This window comes from Natrix helvetica (assembly GCF_964273705.1).
Source record: "Natrix helvetica genome assembly, chromosome: 2".
Lineage (NCBI taxonomy): Eukaryota > Metazoa > Chordata > Lepidosauria > Squamata > Natricidae > Natrix > Natrix helvetica.
This window is the reverse complement of record NC_138552.1, coordinates 281,047,292-281,067,407: the sequence shown is the minus strand read 5'-3', so window position 1 is coordinate 281,067,407 and position 20,116 is coordinate 281,047,292. Positions and strand designations below refer to the sequence as shown.

At 38.0% G+C, this 20,116-nt stretch overlaps 1 protein-coding gene across 4 annotated transcripts in view; it reads right to left on the bottom strand.

Annotated features, from left to right (window-relative positions):
• Nucleotides 1–20,116, bottom strand: part of GTF2I (general transcription factor IIi) — a 71,905-nt gene that overhangs the window by 40,698 nt on the left and 11,091 nt on the right. For all 4 annotated transcript variants that reach the window (XR_014174381.1, XM_081941419.1, XM_081941420.1 and 1 more), the window contains 8 exons: nt 19,419–19,528; nt 16,911–17,049; nt 15,656–15,790; nt 14,225–14,408; nt 13,513–13,541; nt 10,169–10,214; nt 9,661–9,698; nt 6,054–6,119 (listed from right to left, as the gene is read on the bottom strand). Coding sequence is in view for 3 of the 4 variants with exons in the window: in XM_081941419.1 (XP_081797545.1) it covers nt 6,054–6,119; nt 9,661–9,698; nt 10,169–10,214; nt 13,513–13,541; nt 14,225–14,408; nt 15,656–15,790; nt 16,911–17,049; nt 19,419–19,528 (747 nt within the window). In the remaining variant the exon portion in view is untranslated. The remainder of the gene's footprint in view (nt 1–6,053; nt 6,120–9,660; nt 9,699–10,168; nt 10,215–13,512; nt 13,542–14,224; nt 14,409–15,655; nt 15,791–16,910; nt 17,050–19,418; nt 19,529–20,116) is intronic.

Sequence of the window (20,116 nt, the reverse complement as noted above, 5' to 3'; positions counted from 1 at the left end):
AATACACAACCATGTGGAATATGAAAAAAGAATGCAAGACACAGACACAATGGATATGTTTTCACTGTACTCTTTTAATTTTTGAAATACCTTACCAGTTTATTTTTTAAAATTTACATATTTCTAACCTTCTACTGGCAATTCCACATCTGTTCCTTCACTGCAATCGGAACCCTGGTTGCTCCCTTTAGACAAATATAAACATACCATCATAAAAAAGTGGAGGATGCTAATCAACACTTGAAATTTCAGAATTAGTTTCTTAAATAATAGGCTGAGTAGACGTTTTATGGCACATTGGCATCCAGCCTCCAGCAAGATCACTGCAAACAGAAATCTATGGAAAAAGTCAATCCAACGAAAATCCAAAAAAATAGTATTTAGGTCACTGATAATTTGGAAGAGTTTTCTTCACATAATCCAGATAGTATAGATTTTAAAAAGAACTGGGGAATGGATGAAAGCGTGTAGCTGGGAAAATATACACATTTTCCCGTTATATTCAACAGATTTCCTTTGTATTACTGAATTGCTAACCCTCCTAATTTGCCAATATGAAGGGTTAGGAAATATGGAAAAGAGAAAGGTGTACAAAAAAGGCATTTTAAAAGGTTTCTTTATTTCCCACAAATGGAAAAAGGAGGAAGCAGCTGTAAGCAGAAACAAAACTTCTGAATGAATCCAAAATAGGAAAGTAATGAGGGGGAGAAATCACTAGTCAGTATAATTCAGGCCATGGATCTGAAATCAAATTTAGATGAACAGTGTTCCTGGCAAGCAGGATATGATACTGTGGCATTAATGTTGTGAGAAATAGTACCATGATAATGAACAAGTGAATTGCTATACCTGTGTAAGACTTTGCCATAGCGATTTTCTCATCAATCGCCGAAGTTTCTGAAGGACCTGCTTTGTAAATAAAGACAGCCATAAAAAAATCACTAAGATTTTTCCATTTCCATTATGAGAGCATGCTGAGCTGAACCAAGCAATTACAGGGAAAATAATAGTTATAACGGGGGAGAGGTTTTGAACAATATTTAAACCGCTATTAAAGGTTAACATGAACAAGTTCCAAATGTATCTACAGCCTCCCCCTCTATATGTCATTTGTATAAAACACATACCAGCCCATGTGTTTTGTGATGTACTTTTCAAGTTGCAATGAATTGCGCGGTTTAACATGAGAAGTCATGAGTTTTGTATAATCCAGATTTTCCCTTGAACTATCCATAGACAGATGAGCCACTTTCTATATGGATTTCTGCAGCACTCTCTAAATGGGGCTCTCTGGAATACAGATGGCAGTTTCATTTGGTCCAGAAGGCAGCAGTGCATCAAGATTCACCCATGTAACCCCTGCTAAGCAAGCTGCATTGGCTTCCAGTAGGCTTCCAAGTGTCATTCAAGACGTTGATTATCAACTTTTAAAGCTTCATAAAGCACAGAAGTTATTTTGTGGAACCACCTGTCTCCAGTAACTTCTACCCACCAGATGTTATGAGGTAGGCATGCTCGGGCCACCTCAATGAAACAATGCAATCCTGTTGGATCCAGGAGATATGCCTTCCTTATCATGGTGCCCATTCTAAAGAACCACCTCCCTTCCGAGATCCAGATGGCTCCGATTCTGTTGGCCTTCCAGAGGGCTTTGAAAACCTGGCAATTCTCTTGGATGACGGCTGTCAAACTTGCCACATCACATTGCTGTCATGTGGGGTATCAGACATTTTTTCCCTTCGTACAGCTGGAGTGGGCATGGTCTTGTGTGTGACACATCCAGCCCGTGGACCGCCACCAGTTTGACACCCCTGACTTAGACGTCGGGACTGAGTTGCTGGGAGAAGCTGTGAAGCATATTTGGGATTGTCATTTTTTGTGAGATTTTTCAGCTCTTATATCTACTATATTTGCTATTAATTTTATTTTTCATTAGATTTATATTGCTTATATTGCTAGTACCTAGAATTATTTGTCTGATGAGTGGCCATAAACATTTTCCAAATACCGTATTTTTCGCACTCTAAGACGCACATTAGCTTTAGAGAAGGAAAACAAGAAGAAAAAATCAGCCTCCCAGCATCCATCCAGTATTCATCTGGTTAGCATCCTTGCAGCAAACAAAAAACAGCCTGGTCAGCCTGAGCACGTTATCGCAACCCCAGCACATGGCTCGTCAGGGCTCCGCCACCAGTCAACTGAGCTGCTGTCGCCAGGGAACAATTGAGCCTTTGCTGAGAAGCTTATTGGCAGTTGGATCGGTCTCCCGGCATACCGCCAATCAGCTGATCCAACCACCAATCAGCTGCTTGGCAACGAAGACTCCAGTGTCCCCCAACAGTGAACAGCAGCAGCAATGACAGGTGGCGGCGGCAAACACCGCTGCCGCACCAACCCTTCCCCCCTGCCGCAATATTCGCTCTATAAGAAAAATATGATAGATGAGAAGATTACGGTGGGCATCTATGGGAAGTATTTGTATTCAGCATTTTTGATGTGACACAAAAATACAATTAAGAATTACAGCAGTGTGAAGAATTCCAAGAGTGATTTACCGCTGGATCCTAGAATGATAGCAAATTATATTGCACTCCATACCATTTCAGCACCATTAAAACAAGCAATAATTTAAAGCTGCTAATTCATTCAACATAGTAATCTTTGCACATAATTTCTGGAAGTCAAGCAATGGGCATAATTACAATCTATCAACTATCATATGGTCAGCACAAGCTGTAGGGTTTTGAAAAGTTACTTTAAATCCATGGCTTCCAATTCAGTTTTAACAAACAGTATAAACCACAGTTTGTCACTTCAGATAATACTAAACTGTTGGTAAGTTTCTTCTGTTGACCTGTTACCTAAATGGAGCCACAATGTTTTTAATATCCTTTTCTGTCCATCCTTTAAAAACTTCATTTGACACAGAAAGCATAGAAACGTGAATATTTTGCAAATTTAGCCAATGCATATTTTCATTTTGAATACCCTTTCATTTCTATTTAAATTCCAGATTGTTTCCAATGCAGCAAGAAAGACAGATAACAACTTCCTCAGCCAGCATCACAATGCAAGACTTATACAATTATTTTCTTGGGGGCAATTATTACTCAGCAATCTTTTTTCTTCTGTATATAAGAATGGACTTTTAACCAACTATCAATCTCATGACAAATCCCATCAACTGAGAAAACTGTGATGAAATAGAAAGGCAGGAACACTCTCCAGTGTCATCAAGACAGTAAGCAAGATGGGGTTCAGTCTTCTGGCTATACTGTTGAGACCATTTATTAGTGATTCATATGCTTGCACATAGTGCCCATTTATCCAAGATGACCTCTTAAATCCAAGTTCAAGGCATTTTAGAACAGTAATGAATTTTCAATTAAGTATGCCTTGCCCGCGAAGGGCTTTTTTATGCCTTTTTTCAAATAAATAGGTGGAAGTTTTCTGCAGTTATTTTGTAAAAAAAAAATCATGAAATTTTGGAATTTAATGTGACAATGCATTGAAGTCTTATGAGATTCGCACCATAAGATTTTGCTTAAAATTTATGGTTCCATGGAAACTGCCTAGGGGTACTTCAGAAATCCTCAAGTCTATAGGCACTATGCTGATCCTTGAAAAAGGTCAGTTACATATTAAAAAATTGCTTTCAAATGCCGACTTGCATATTTTCTTCTATAATCCTAACAGCTACTTTTTAAAGTCAATAGTATGTCTATATCTTCATAAGTGCAATTATGTCCAATTCATTGACTAAATGGAGCCATACATTTCTTTTTTTCAATGCTGCAATACACTTGTATAAATAAGTATAATGAAATATGGGACCTGTTCCTTCAGAATACAGTGTTAAAAAATGCATAAATGTACAGAAATATATATGTACTTCAATAAGATTTGCATTAGATAAATTTGCATTAGCTATATATTGAAATTGTAATTATTTTATATTTTTTCTCATATTTTTTCACTTGTTTAAAAAACTTTTAACTTTAGGTTTTTTTCTCTTTGAAAATGTATATCACCATCACAACTATTTTTGTTTTGCTCAATAAAAAAAAATACAATATAATTTTATGAAATAAAATATAATAAAGTCAAAAAGAAAGTCTACACAAAGGAACCACACCCCTATACATGTATCACTTGCCCTTTATAAAGGCACTACTGCCTCTGCTATAGCTGAAGGCTTCAAGGACTATAGAAAGGAGATTGGGGAATGGAGCAATGCAGTATTATCCTCGAGACATGAAAGAAGGTATCTGTAAGCAAAGCAGTTTTTTATGTTGTTATTTCTTGGCTACATAAATGAAGCCTGATATGGTTCTGTAAAGAATATACATCCACTTCCATCCTATACCGTTTCTGTTGTCAGCTCATACACACTATTTTCAGCATTCTGGTGCAAACCAACCTTGCTGTGATGTTTTGCAACGCCAGCACTAGGCGACGGGTCACAATTGGACAGTTGTCCAGTTAGCATTGTTCATCCTCAATGTTTGTCTCCTCGCAGAGCATCTTGCTCAGAATGGGTCTTTTTGTTTTTTTAAAGGGCGCTACAAACCAGTAAAACTCTCATCTGGGTCAGCAGAAGAAGGAGAAAGAAGAAATGCCACGACAAAAGATACTGAATGTGACTAGCTTTTCATTAAAATAGCCTTCTGGAAGATAAATGTAAATTATGGAAGGAAGAAATGAAACTACGATTTTTAATAATATAAAACCCTAATTTTCCATTGTAAAGTTTAGTGTGACATAAAAGAGGGCTCTAAGGTGGTCTCCTACCCAAGTACCAATCAGATTAAGACCTGCTTACCTTTCTAAAGGTTACTCAATTCTGTGCCTTTATTTTAAACCTTAGCCCCAGGAAACTACATTAGGCTGGGATCATTCAACAATTATTTATTTATTGAATTAAATGCTACCCATGTCTCCGATAGGGCAAGTCAAATGATGCTGTCCTTTGAAATGGTTTTCAGAATAATTTGTATATAGCTACTGCAAAAGCCACATTACAAATTTACACATTTCATTAGTCCTTAATTGTATGCCAAAGTAGACAATGTCAACCAAACCATGCTAACACCATGTATGTACAACTTGCAATCAGGATGCTACTTCCAAATGGATATTACAAGAGGGCAAAAACAGTTTGAATACTCTAAAGTTTAAAAAATAATTGCTGTGGTTGTCTTTTTTTATTTTGTATTAGGTATCATCCCCGTAATTTTTAAGCGGATCATTTCACAAGGACAGATAAGGTGGAGGGTCTTCTGCTGTCTAGATCAACCTTGGAAGTGTCTCTTTGATAGCAACTCCTTCCGTTGGCAATATTATTCCTCCTGAACTTTGATAAGCTACTATCCATCTAGCTTTCTAGAAAGCCTTGAAAAGCTGGCTCTTACGTCAAGCATTGCGGTAGAGCCTGATAAAGTTATTATTGATATATATGTGGGATGTTGGGAGGAACTGGCAGATTTTATGGTGTTTTTATGACTTTTGCTGTTTGTAAGCAGCCCAAAGTTATACTCCCAAACAAGAGTGACTTTGTGTCTTTTAAATAAAGTACACAAGCCCACATAGTTTTTGATAGCTATCATTAATAAGAATCGATATAAAGTGTTGAGATATATAAAACTTTCATATGGCATTGCCGCATGCAGACTATCCTTCCATTCTTCCCTCCAACACAACACATTTGTAATACTTGGTATTTGGCAATAAGTTTGACTATCGACAGGATAGTTATTATACTTAACTTTAATTTATTTAAAACACTCAGAAACAGTTCTCAATTTTTAAGAAAAGGGGGAGGGGGGGCATAGACAACAGTGCCTAGGGAGCAAATGCAGCACACAATTGAGCTGGAACCAGATGAGGCTCACCTAACCCAAAACAAGTTCTGCTTCAAATACTATATGATTATACTGGAACCAAAACCCTATTTTGGTTTCAAACTACATTGTCCTTCATTCAGTTTTTCTGCCTGCATAATTTACCGTTCAAGATTTCAGACTGTATAAAAGAAGGTTCACATTCACTGTTACCTGGAATATTAAATTGATAATATTCAGGGTCTTCTGATTCTTCTTTAACTGTTACCATCTCGAGTCCTGTAATAGAAACAATTAATATTCCATTTACATGAGTAATTAGTAATCTAAATGACTGCTCACCGTTTGCTGTTTCATATGCATTAAAAAAATCAACACATTCTGAGTTACCCGTATTTTTCAGAGTATAAGACGCAACAAGGTTTTGAAGAGGCAAATTTTTTAAAAAATAGGTAGGTAGGTAGATAGATAGATAGAGAGGGAAAGAAAGAAAGAAAGAGAAATACAGTAGGTAGGTAGGGAGAGAGAGAGAGTAGATAGGTAGGTAGATAAAGGGATAGAGAGAGAGAGAAATAGAGAAATACAGTAGGTAGGTAGGGAGAGAGAGAGAGGGTGTAGGTAGGTAGGTAGAGGGAGAGAGAGAGAGAGAAATAGAAAGAGATAGAGAAATATAGTAGATAGATAGGGAGAGAGTGAGAGTAGGTAGGTAGGTGGGGAGAGAGAGAGAGAGAGAGAGAGAGAGAGAGAGAGAGAGAGAGAGAGAGAGAAACAGTAGGCAGGTAGGGAGAGAGAGCGAATAGGTAGGTAGGTAGATGTTTCCAGGTGTATTTATCCATGTGCTGGATAAAGAAATCACTGACAATCTGCAGCACCTAAGACTTCGTTTCTGCTGACACAGCACTTGATCAATCTAATTCTCATCAATCACTTTAAGTAAAGAGCTTTCCGAAAGGAAAAAAAAAGTTTTTGTACTCTGCAAACCTCCCAAAAATGAGCCCTTTTTTCAAAAAAAAAAAAAAAAAAAGGCATGAATAGCCTTGGGAGGGCTTGCAGAGTGCTCCTTGGGGGAGGGGGGGAAACGGGCCCGTTTTTTGTCAAAAAAATTGCATGCATAGCCTTATGGAGGCTTATAGAGTGCTGCTGGGGGCGGCAAAAAAACGGCCCATTTTTGCTCATTTCTGCCCTCCCCAGCCCCCAGGAGCTCTCTGAAAGCCTCCATAAGGGTATGCACAGCCATTTTGGTGAAGAAGGTGGGCTTCAGGAGGCAAAAAATGCTGTATTCGATGTATAAGACGCACCTAGATTTTCAGCCTCTTTTTTGAGGAAAAAGGGTGCGTCTTATACTCCGACAAATATGGTAACTGCAATTATCATGTTAAAGCCCAAGTTTATGCAACAAATGGACTCTCAACAATGTCAATATTATAAATAACTGATTATGTGCCATTGAAGTCTGTGCTGACTCTTAGCAACAATGATCTGTCCCTATCCTGGTTTTCCAAGTGCACTAATCACCATTATAACTCCATTCATCTACCTTGCAAGAAAATTGTAGGTTTTTCTTCTTCTTGACAATTATCAGATCAAACCCAATTTAGCCTATCACTCAATTTTCAAAATGAACCAAAAACAAAGTATGTACATATTTATTTCAGTCCAACTAAGAAGCATGGACAGAAACAATCTGTAAGACACCCACTTGACACTTGCCATATTTGTACAGCTGCAGATAAACCACATGTATCTAAAGATTGGTTAATACAAATCACTAGTTTTGAGTATCAAAAATTATACAGACCAATGAAAGCTCAAGATTTTTCTACATTGAAACACTGAACCACAGCCAATTCTACATTCCTTACATATTGCAATGGGTAAGAATTGTTAGTCACCAGCTATGCTGGCTGGAGAATTCTGGGAGTTGAAGTCCACAAGTCTTAAAGTTGCCAAGTTTGAAGATCTCTGCTGTATCAGATATTATAAAACATTTTTGTTCTTCACAAAGTTTTCCTGTTACTGCATGTCTTATGAATGAGTATTACCATTTAAACAATGTTTGTTGACCTGTAGTGCGGCATATAAAAGACTCAAAAATTTGAAAAAGAACTTATATTTTCCTATTTTTACATTCAAATGATTTATTTTTACTTAAGCTTTTAATTTTTTAAGAAATTTACACCCAGAATAAAGATCCAAAAAGTGTGTACCGTGTTTCCCCGAAAATAAGACTGGGTCTTATATTAATTTTTGCTACAAAAGATGCATTAGGGCTTATTTTCTGGTTAGGTCTTATTTATACAATACAATACAATAGCAGAGTTGGAAGGAAACTTGGAGATCTTCTAGTCCAACCCCCTGTTTAGGCAGGAAACTCTATACCGTTTCAGACAAATGGCTATCCAACTTCTTCTTAAAGACTTCCAGTGTTGGGGCATTCACAACTTCTGGAGGCAAGTTGTTCCACTGATTAATTGTTCTGTCAGGAAATTTCTCCTCAGTTCTAAGTTGCTTCTCTCCTTGATTAGTTTCCATCCATTGCTTCTTGTTCTACCCTCAGGTGCCTTGGAAAATAGTTTGACTCCCTTTTCTTTGTAGCAACCCCTGAGATATTGGAACAATGCTATCATGTCTTCCCAGTCCTTCTTTCTCTTAAGCTAGACATACCTAGTTCCTGCAACCGTTCTTCATATGTTTTAGTCTTCAGTCCCCTAATCATCTTTGTTGCTCTTCTGTGCACTCTTTCTAGAGTCTCCACATCTTTTTTACATCGTGGTGACCAGAACTAAATGCATTATTCCAAGTGTGGCCTTACCAAGGCATTATAATGTGGTATTAACACTTCAGGTGATACTTGATTCTATCCCTGTTTATGTAGCCTAGAACTGTGTTGGCTTTTTTGGCAGTTGCTGCACACTGCTGGCTCATATTTAAACGGTTGTCCACTAGGACTCCAAGATCCCTCTCACAGGGATTGAGCAAGGTACTACCTATACTGTACCTCTGCATTTCGTTTTTCTTGCCTAAATGTAGAACCTTACTCTTTTCACCATTGAATAAGGTTCTACATTTTCCGGGAAATACGGAGCTAAATGCATCCACCTGGCTGACAATCTTAACTCTGGCTTATTTTGGGGATATTACGAGCATCCTGAAAAATCATGCTAGGACTTATTTTCCCGTTAGGTCTTATTTCTGGGGAAACAAGGTACTATTTCTGAAAAGGTGTGTGGCCAGTCAATTATCCAATTCATGGCTAGAAAATAGACAATTGCACTGGGAAGGGGGTGGGGATTTAGAAAATCACATTTGCAAGTAAGTATTTTAGCAATGGCCATAATTTTTATGAATGTTCTTGCCTCAAATGACAGTGGCAATGAAATGCAGGACCAGAAGGACCCATGTGTAAATATTTCTTATAATTATTATGAAAGGTTAGGACGAAATCTTGTATTAAAGTAAATTCCTAGCAAAGAGACATTTTCAAGATCCACTAATTACAATGTAAGTCATGCAGCCTGGCTAGGCCATGAAGCTCATTAGTAGAAATTTGGAAATGGCTACAAATAATTAATGGCTGCTTCATATTAAAAATGCATATATTTCTGAAAAATTCAAATAAAACATGTATATTAGGAAAATGCACTTGACAATACGTTTGAGGAAAATATTGGGGAAAAAAGCTTCACAGAATTTTGACAGCAGAGATACTTGAACTTCTGCTCTTATGGACACAGATTGATGTCAATTCACACACTGCTATGAACAATATCCTTGTAAGTTCAAGGAATTAGTATTTTTCAAAAGAAATAGAAATGCGTACCAGAATCTTCATTGGGCTCAGTCTTCACCTGAATGGAACTAGAGAATAGACAATTCTCTGTGAGTATAACATATCATATGAATTTATTTTGTCATTTGATTCAACTAAATGAGCACTCACTAGGCTAACTGGCTCTCCAGGATGCTAAAAGAAATATTCCTTCCAGACTTCCTATGCTTAGAAGGCTTTGAAAGGGCCTTAAAATAGTTATAGCAAACTTTTAGACAATTGCATCTGATGTGCAACTCGTTCCAAATTCCTCATTAGATTAGCACAAGCCAGTTGTAGGTAGGTCTGGCACTAAAACCCTAATTTTAAACCATAAAATTAAATTTTTAGTGTTACGGTTGTTATGACAAATCTGTCATCCACAAACTTGTGAATTACAGCTAAAAGACAGAAATACTGAATATTGTCACCTCATGCTTTGCCACTGGAAAAAATACTATTATACTGTTTGTAGAAAAGCTGTAGGAAAAAAATTAAAAAGCCATAAAATGATTTATACCTTATACCTGGAGATGTCATCATGTGTGACGAATCTGAAAGACGGCCTGAAAAAAAAATGAAAAAAGAATCTATTAACACACAAACATTAATCTGAATACAGAATATATATGGGAATGTAAAATAAACAATTTGATGAAGAAAACTCATATTTTTCCTGTTACTATATAATTGTATGGAACTTTTACAGTTCAATTTAGCATCAATAGCTCTTGATTGTGTTAAAAAATATCTGGACTATCCACTTTTATCTCTCTGTAAAGTCATTCAGAACTTTGTCAGGAGAATTTTGTACACACACACAAACACACCAATTCTAATGATATAGACTCTGTGTCATGGCAATGTTATTCAAGGCTCTATGCCTTCCAAATTATCATTACTGAAAATTCTGATAGCATATTTTTTTTTCAATATGAATAAACAACTGCAAAATCTTAGAAAGAGACGTGTTGCAACATGTAGGAGATGCACAAAAAGCACCTTTTAAAAAAGCACACACATATATATAGTAACAGGAATATTGTTTTTTGGCCAAGTGTGATGGAACACCCAAAGAATTTGTCTCGGGTGTATATATACAAATGTATATACCAGTGATGGCAAATCTATGGCATGGGTGCCACAGGTGGCATGCGGAGCCATTTGTCAAGGCATGCGAGGAGCTGCCCTGTCAGCTGGCCAGCGCGCATGTGCGCGCTGGCCAGCTGAGTTCACCCTTTTTTAAAGCCATTTTTCACCCTCCCCAGGCTCCAGAGGCTTTATAGGAGTCTGGGGAGGGCGAAAAGAGCCTCCCCACCCTCCGGAGGCCCTCTGGAGGCTTCATGAGCTTCCCTGAAGCCTCCGGAGCGCAAAAAACTGGCCCTACAGGCAAACCAGAGGTTCAGGAAAACACTTCCTATTTGCTCAGAGAGTCGTTTTGAGCGCTCCGAAAGCTTCAGGGAAGCCTCTTGACGGTCCCTGAAGCCTTCGGAGGGCTCAAAATGACCCTCTGAGCAAACCGGAAGTGACTTCCAGTTTGCTCGCAGGATCGTTTTGAGCACTCCAAAGGCTTCAGGGAAGCCTCCTGAAGGTCCCTGAAGCCTCCGGAGGGCTTCCCGGGGGGTGGAGGAAGCTGTTTTCGCCCTCCCCATGCTCCTATAAAGCCTCTGGAGCCTGGGGAGGGCAAAAAAAGCATGAAAAAAGGGGGGGTAGTGCCTGTAGCGCGTGCATGCGCACTGGGAGGTCGCACATTGCATTATGGTTGCGGCACGCCTGCACACGACCCCCCTGCGCTCCCCCCACTTATGGCACGTGAGCCAAAAAAGGTTCGCCATCGCTGGTATGTACAGATGGCATTGGGAATAAGTTGTGAAAGACAGGCTAACTTTGCAAATGATAGTTTCTTTAATTATATGAAAAGAGGTGCTGTGTTAAATGCTTGTGCACAAAGTTTTTCTCCCCCTCTGCCCAGGCTTTTCACAGCCATACAGGGCTGCAATATCTGAGACAATTATATAACTTCTCAATAATAGGATTTGCTTTACTATAAGAGAATACCAAAAATAAATTCATGCATGAGATGTCAGGGGGGAGGGGTTTTTGGAATAACCAAGAAAATTATTCTACTCCCACAAAAGGCTGGAAAAAATTAGAACTTTCAGTATTGTATACTTCTTTTCAGGTATCAACTTACAATGGGGCAAAAAAGTATTTAGTCAACCACAATTGTGCAAGTTCTCCCACTTAAAAAGATGAGAGAGGCCTGTAATTGGCATCATAGGTAGACCTCAACTATGAGAGACAAAATGTAAAAAAAACCCCAAACAATCATATTGGCTGATTTGGAAAGAATTTATTTGCAAATTATGGTGGAAAATAAGTATTTGGTCACCTACAAACAAGCAAGATTTCTGGCTCTCACAGACCTGTACCTTCTTAAGAGGCTCCTCTGTCCTGCACTCATTACCTGTATCAATGGCACCTGTTTGAAATTGTTATCAGTATAAAAGACACCTGTCCACAACCTCAAACAGTCACACTCCAAACTCCACTATGGTGAAGACCAAAGAGCTGTCGAAGGACACCAGAAACAAAATTGAAGACCTGCACCAGGCTGGGAAGACTGAATCTGCAATAGGCAAGCAGCTTGGTGTGAACAAATCAACTGTGGGAGCAGTAATTAGAAAATGGAACACATAAAAGACCACTGATAATTTCCCTTGATCTGGGGCTCCATGCAAGATCTCACCCCGTGGGGTCAAAATGATCATAAGAATGGTGAGCAAAAATCCCAGGACCACACGGGGGGACCTAGTGAATGACCTGCAAAAAGCTGGGACCAACGTAACAAAGGCTACCATCAGTAACACACTACGCCGCCAGGGACTCAGATCCTGCAGTGCCAGACGTGTCCCCCTGCTTAAGCCAGTACATGTCCGGGCCCATCTGAAGTTTGCTAGAGAGCATTTGGATGATCCAGAAGAGGATTGGGAAAATGTCATATGGTCAGATGAAACCAAAATACAACTGTTTGGTAGAAACACAACTCGTCATGTTTGGAGGAGAGAGAATGCTGAGTTGCATCCAAAGAACACCATACCTACTGTGAAGCATGGGGGTGGCAACATCATGCTTTGGGGCTGTTTCTCTGCAAAGGGACCAGGACGACTGATCCATGTACAGGACAGAATGAATGGGGCCGTGTATCGTGAGATTTTGGGTGCAAACCTCCTTCCATCAGCAAGGGCATTGAAAATGAAACGTGGCTGGGTCTTTCAACATGACAATGGTCCCAAACATACCATCCGGGCAATGAAGGAGTGGCTTCGTAAGAAGCATTTCAAGGTCCTGGAGAGGCCTAGCCAGTCTCCAGATCTCAACCCCATAGAAAACCTTTGGAGGGAGTTGAAAGTCCGTGTTGCCCAGTGACAGCCCCAAAACACCACTGCTCTAAAGGAGATCTGCATGGAAGAATGGGCCAACATACCAGCAACAGTATGTGCCAACCTTGTGAAGACTTACAGGAAACATTTGACCTCCATCATTGCCAACAAAGGATATATAACACAGTATTGAGAGGAACTTTTGATATTGACCAAATATTTATTTTCCACCATAATTTGCAAATAAATTCTTTTCAAATCAGCCAATGTGATTGTTTGGGTTTTTTTTTTACATTTTGTCTCTCATAGTTGACGTCTACCTACGATGCCAATTACAGGCCTCTCTCATCTTTTTAAGTGGGAGAACTTGCACAATTGGTGGCTGACTAAATACTTTTTTGCCCCACTGTATGTTAAAAAAAACTACAGAATTGCTACTGTATAGAAAATGATTTTTTAAAAAGATCAAATTAAGACTCACCTAAATGTTTCTTTGGCTCAAGGAAAGGCCTACATAAAGAAAGAACAAATTCTATTATTCTACAAGATCTATTTATAAACATAATAATGGCATTAAGAGGGTTCAGATCATGTCTTCAATATTTTCTCCATATTTCCTACAACCATCTATAATATTACAAAGTCCATTTTGGACCGTAGATGGAAGATGAAGGAATGGTGGAAATAGTATTATAAACAAACATATCTGATTCACAGCTGAATGGTATCATTTGTCACAGTTTTAGAAAGGAAATTTCCATACTATTACAAATTAATGTAAAGTTTTATAGAGCAGTCTTGGTGATTCTGTGAAATCATTGTCCTTTACTAAAATCTTCCTCTTTTCCAATGCCAGAACAATTGATTTCTTAGAAATTTCTAACATTTATTGAATTATCTGAAGAGAAAAATATGTAGTGATAATGATCTGTCCTCCTCATATAAGCATCCAATCTGTTCCCAAATTTGGTCTTTTGAACTAGGAAGGATATGTTCTTCCTGGGAAGGGTTTCTCTCTAGGAATCTGCATAGGTTTATATGGGACTCTGTTGCTACATGGAAACAGCTGTCCTGCTAGAAAGCTAAATGGCATTAATAACCCATATTTACATTCTTTATGCAAAGTAATTTAATAACATTTTGCTGCAAGCTCAAAGTTTCTCAGGAAATTTAATGCAAAATTCAGTTTGTACCTTTTGATGATAAATGAGATTCCAGATTTGTTCTCCAAAATCCACTTCAGTGTTGTGACATCATAGCTGGAGGGATGTTTAAAAGCAAGTCCTTCTGGAAGCCCGTGTACTATCAAAGCAGATGGATCCCTCTGAATCTTATCATATGGCACAGGAACTACTGTTGATTTTCCTAAAGCTTTACCTAGATAGGAGAAAATCAATTTGTACCGATGAAGTAATATTTCTGTTCATAAAACAACAAAACAATAGCAAACATGTCCTTTTCTTTGATACTTGAACTTGTTCTGAAACAAAAATCAGCCAATAATTCTTTCTATGTAGATGAAATAGTTTAACTACTCACTAGCCCTCAGGTCTCCAATGGAGTTCTCTGATCTAGCACTGTGAACATAACTAATTATCCACACAGACTCCTGATTTTCTTGTTTTTATTTATTTATTATTTTAAAAATAAGAAGCTGGTTTACTTCAAAGGAAAGCATCATCCTGCAGCAGCATCTTTATTTATTATTATGACATGCTTTCTCTGTGGCATCTCCCATATTATGAAACTCTCTCCTCAAAGGTGCATTTAGCCTCTATGTGATTGGAATGCTCCATAAGCATTCCAAGGCTTTAGTATATTTGTGAGTTTTGACCCCTAGTTATCCTTTGTGGAAGCATTTATCTATATTTGATTTTGTGGGCTTTAGTTATAAATTTGTAATTTCGCGAATGAGGCAGATAAAGATTGTAATCCTTAAAATCCTAAAAATGAGCTTTTGGGAGGGAGTACCAGTTGAATCTGTGTGTAGATATATGCATATCAGCACTTTCTCTGCAGGAACTCAGCACGTGTATGGCTCTAACCAAGGTTAGGGTATAAGGTTTTTTTTGGGGGGGAGGGGAAGTGTCTGCTTTTTCCTCAAATTGCATCTTTGTATATTTATGAGAGGGTGGGAGATTTTGAATAGAGAAGTCAAATTCAGTTTTATTCACCACATCAAATTTGGTCTTGTTCTATTTTCAGAGTTAATCTGCTGAAATCAAGGCAGAGACCGAGATTTTTTTAACCTAAATTCTTTCCAACATTCTGCTGGTTTGGAAAGAATAAAAAGCATGCTCAAAAACTAATTCATTATATTAGTTATAATGAAGGTTAACTTTATGTACAATGTATATCTTGTTTATATAGAAATTTATAAAATGCCTTTACTGTATAATTCTTAAAAGGAATAAAGCAAGCTATATATACCTAGTTAATTAATACCAATCCCATGAAACAGATAGCAACTCACATTCATCATTAAATTAGAATTCAAATCATGTGTTCTATCTTGATCGTTTAACTGCCTTCCTCAAATCAAAATCAACTGCATTTAAATCTAGAATGAGAAACATCACAGTTCTGCTCTGAAAAGCAATTTGCGTTTAAAATTAAATATTTACCGTAGCAAATACAGAAATAATCCTCAACAGACTTCTTTAGAGCTTCCATTTCCACAACATCTACAGTCATCCTGTTATCAAGAGACAATGATTTTGCCTTCTGCAATTCTACAGCTTTTGCCTCTTCGTTAACACCTAGGAAGAAATTATGAAATGTGAAACTGTCCATAAACTACTAATTTAAATCACGAGTCTATCCATATATTAAGACCTTTCTCAGACATCCCATTTCTTGTGTTCAAACCACTTTGTCACAACAATAGCAATAGCACTTAGACTCGTATATTATTCCATAGTGCTTTACCGCCCTCCCTAGGTGGTTTACAGAGTCAGCATCTTGTCCCCAAACAATCTGGCTCCTTATTTTATCAACCTTGGAAGGATGGAAGGCTGAGTCAACCTTGAGCTGGTCAGGATCAAACTCCTGGCAGTGGGAATGCAGAGGTAGCCTGCAATATTGCATTCTAACCATTGTGTCACCATGGCTCTATAAAAATAAATCATATAAATTTTCTTACACAACCAGCATTGTTGAATTAAATCTCTAGGAATACAGTTGCTTGGGAAAAAGACATTATTTAGACACATTACGTGCATTAAGGACATTGGGGAAATGTCCAGTTAATGGATTTTCAGAAACAGAATATTGGCATCATATTTTCTCTAAAAAGTGAAGCCCCCCCCCATACCTTCTGGAAATTATATATTAAAAATTAGTCATACATTACATATGTAATAATAATTTGACACTGTTTTAATGAACTTCTATAAATTATTATTACATATGTAATGTATGACTAATTTTTAATATATAATTTCCAGAAGGTATGGGGGGGGGGTTCACTTTTTAGAGAAAATATGATGCCAATATTCTGTTTCTGAAAATCCATTAACTGGACATTTCCCCAATGTCCTTAATAATCCATAATCTAAGCATGTCAATTATTCCCTACCATTCCTCATAGGTCCTCTCAATACTCAGCACCATAGTTTGCAATTAAGGTAAGACATATTATAATGCACTGCTTTCTGTTGGGGGGTGAAGTATAATGCTACCAAATGCATAGTCTGTTCCCTTCTGCTACAGAAAATGGGCACAGAAGTTGCATGAATGTTCTCAAAATAGCCCACCTTATTTATTTACAGTATTACTAGACATAAAAGGAATGTTACATGAGCAAAAATGTTTATGTGCAGATTCTAATCAACTTCACAAGTAAGTTTAGAAGTCTGTGAATTTCTGATTCAAACTTACAGTACTTCACAAAATCCTTCTGAAAATCTTTTCTCGTATTGACGAAGGCTCTTCCTCTCTCAGTGCCCACCACAAACACATCTGTTTCATACACAGCAATGCAGGCAACCTCTGCCTTAGACTTGGCAAGCTCTTTGCACTATGGAAATATAAGGTCGCCATTTAGAACTGTAAAAGCAAGAACTAATGTTTAATATGAAAACGTATATATACACCTAATGATTTCTCTCTCTCTCTGGCACTGCTTTATTTTTTAAAACCATAGCTACAGCCTGTTCTGCAAAGGAGAGCCTTTTCACAGAAAAAACCTGCACAAACTGAGACCTATGCAAACAACATGAAAGTGTTCCAGCAATAAAAGAATGTGACAACTTATCTACAGTATTGCTGCAGGTGGTAGATCAGATTTACACAGTATTTCTCTTTATTCACTTTTACCATTCTTAACATCACCTATATAGTAAAAGAAAGAACTGCATAATTAATATTTATTTATTTATATTTATATGCCCACCCATCTCACAAAAATGTAATTCTGGGCAGCATATAATAGTGAAAAATAACCCATTTTATTGAAATAATGTTATAGGTCAGTTGTCAGGCCTGGAAGCCATCTTTTGCATTGGGCCTTCAGGCCTGCCACATTCAATGTTGTGGGAAAATGGGAGGGGAGATTATATGGAGTATGGGAGATATATAGTCATAATAGCATTCCTTTCTCAGAGAGTCAAGGACATCTTGCCCAGCACTTGGAGGGATATGACTGGGAGGCATCTCCAGTTGGGACAGTGCCTGATTGGGCCATGTGACGGATATGTGGGTGCTGGGCAGGATTTCATTTGGATGGGGAAACCTGGAAGCTTTCAAATTCAGGTTTTCTCAGATGTGCCAATATGACATCTCTAATAAAATGGAATTTTGTCTTCTTTTGTTGACGATGTTACTTGGAACCCTGACACCAGTGATGGCTAACCTTTTCATCGCTGAGTGCCAAAAGCGAGTCCGTGCACCATAATCAATGTGTACACAACCCCCCTGCCCCCCTGCATGTGCACGTGACCACCCCACATGCTCCTGAAACCCCCATGCATGCACAACTCCTCGCACAAGCCCTGCCCACCGCGCATCCACCACCACCCCGCGCATGCATGGCAGAGACCCGAAAACCAGCTTGCTGGCGGGAGGCGCGCGTGCATTCAGTATCAGGCACAATGGAGCTCAGCTGGGGCAATGGCTCGCGTGCCCGCAAAGAGGGCCCTTTCATGCACCTGTGCCATAGGTTCGCCATCACGGTTACAGGCATTAACAATGGCAGTTCTTAAACTGAAATTTGAAAATTAAATTTAGCTAATTATGACAAATTGGAAATGCTCTTAGAAATCCAAGTACAATTTCTAAGGGCTTTTGTTTAATCAGTGGTGCAGACTGATAATCTACAAACCAAATGAAGGAGCCTAATCACCTGAATCAAAGTCCTTTTCAAACATTAGACTGGCAGTATTTGACTACTACTGGTCACATGAGGGTCCTGATAAGAACTGATTGTTCATATTCACATGCTTATATTGAAGAAACAACATGATTCAAAGTAGAGGCACTAAGTAAACCTTCCAAATTTTATATTTTCACTGCCAAATTTGAGGGATTATGAAAGACACTAGTAAAAGCATGTAAGAAGCACTATCATTCAAGATTTCAAGGAGGATGAGAAGAGAAACATTTTCTTTTGTTTCTTGTAGCTGAGAATTGACTTTCAAACCACATCCAGCTGGAATGAAAAAGGTTCTATACAGGAAAAATCAAATACTGTTGGTTTCTGTACTGAGTCAGATGAGTAACTCTGCTTCCTATTTTTCCTTATAGATAATCCTCGACTTAAAACCACAATTGAGCCCAAAATTTACGTTAACTGAGAAATTTGTTAAGTGAGTTTTGCCCCATTTTATGACTTTTCTTGCCACATTTAAGTGAATCACTACAGTTGTTAAATTAGTAACAGTTGTTAAGTGAATCTGGATTTCCTATTGACTTTGCTTATCAGAAGGTCGGGAAAGGGAATCCCATGACCCTGAGGCACTACAACGGTATAGGGTTTCCTGCCTAGGCAGGGGGTTGGACTAGAAGACCTCCAAGGTCCCTTCCAACTCTACTATTGTATTGTATTGTATTATTAGTAACTGTCATAAATATGAACCAGTTGTCAAGCATCTGAATGTAAATTACATGGCTATGGGGATGCTTCAATGGTCACAATTGTGGAAAACGATCATAAGTTACTTTGTTCAGTGCCATTATAATTCTGAAAGAACTGTTGTAAATTGAGGACTACCTGTACTATACGTTGATGCAATGTTAGGAAACAATGGTCCAGATTGTCAAATAGTTCTAATCTGTTTTGAAAATGAATTGATGATTAAAGAGAAACAGACAAACATATATATAAAAGTCCCTGGAGATATAAGCCCTGCAGGAAAAGTCACAGTACAGCAGATTCATATTGTATCTTACCATTGACTCAAGGGCTGACATGAGAAAGGTAACCACCATTCTGCTTTCAGATGAGTCCTCATCGTGACTAGATGCTGCTGCTGCCGCCATTGCTGCTTGAGCCATTTTTGCTACAAACAGAGAAGAAAAAACTATGCTGAGAGTCAAAATTATACCTTAATATAAGGAATTTACCCTCCTTTAAGACAATCACACACACATACACAGTGAAAACCACATTACAGATGATGATTTGGGAGAGGAGCTACAGTTTATTAATGAAAATATTAAGTCACTCAATACATTTACTGGAGCAGGGACAATTACCAGTTGAGTCACTTGTTTTCCAAATCTTTCCCCATTTTTCTCACTGGACATTTGGAACAAAGGATTACCACTCAGTATAAGACAGGCAATTACATGCCTAGCAGTTATGGCCCAAAGAAAAGGTTATGTCATTTATATATGTCATGGTAACACTTTTGAGATTTCATATATTTCCCAATGTACCTTTCCAAAACATTCTAAATTTAGATCCATACTTTCCAATTCTGATAAATTTTGTTGATATGTTGGATCTTGGAATCCATTCAATCTTGGATTCCTCTTCTTTCTTTTTTCCACAAAACTTTGTGCTTCCAATTCTTTCTTCAATTCAACTAAACCTTCATTTGAAAGCTCTCCCTCAGTGTTGGCTACTAATTTTTTCACATATTCTA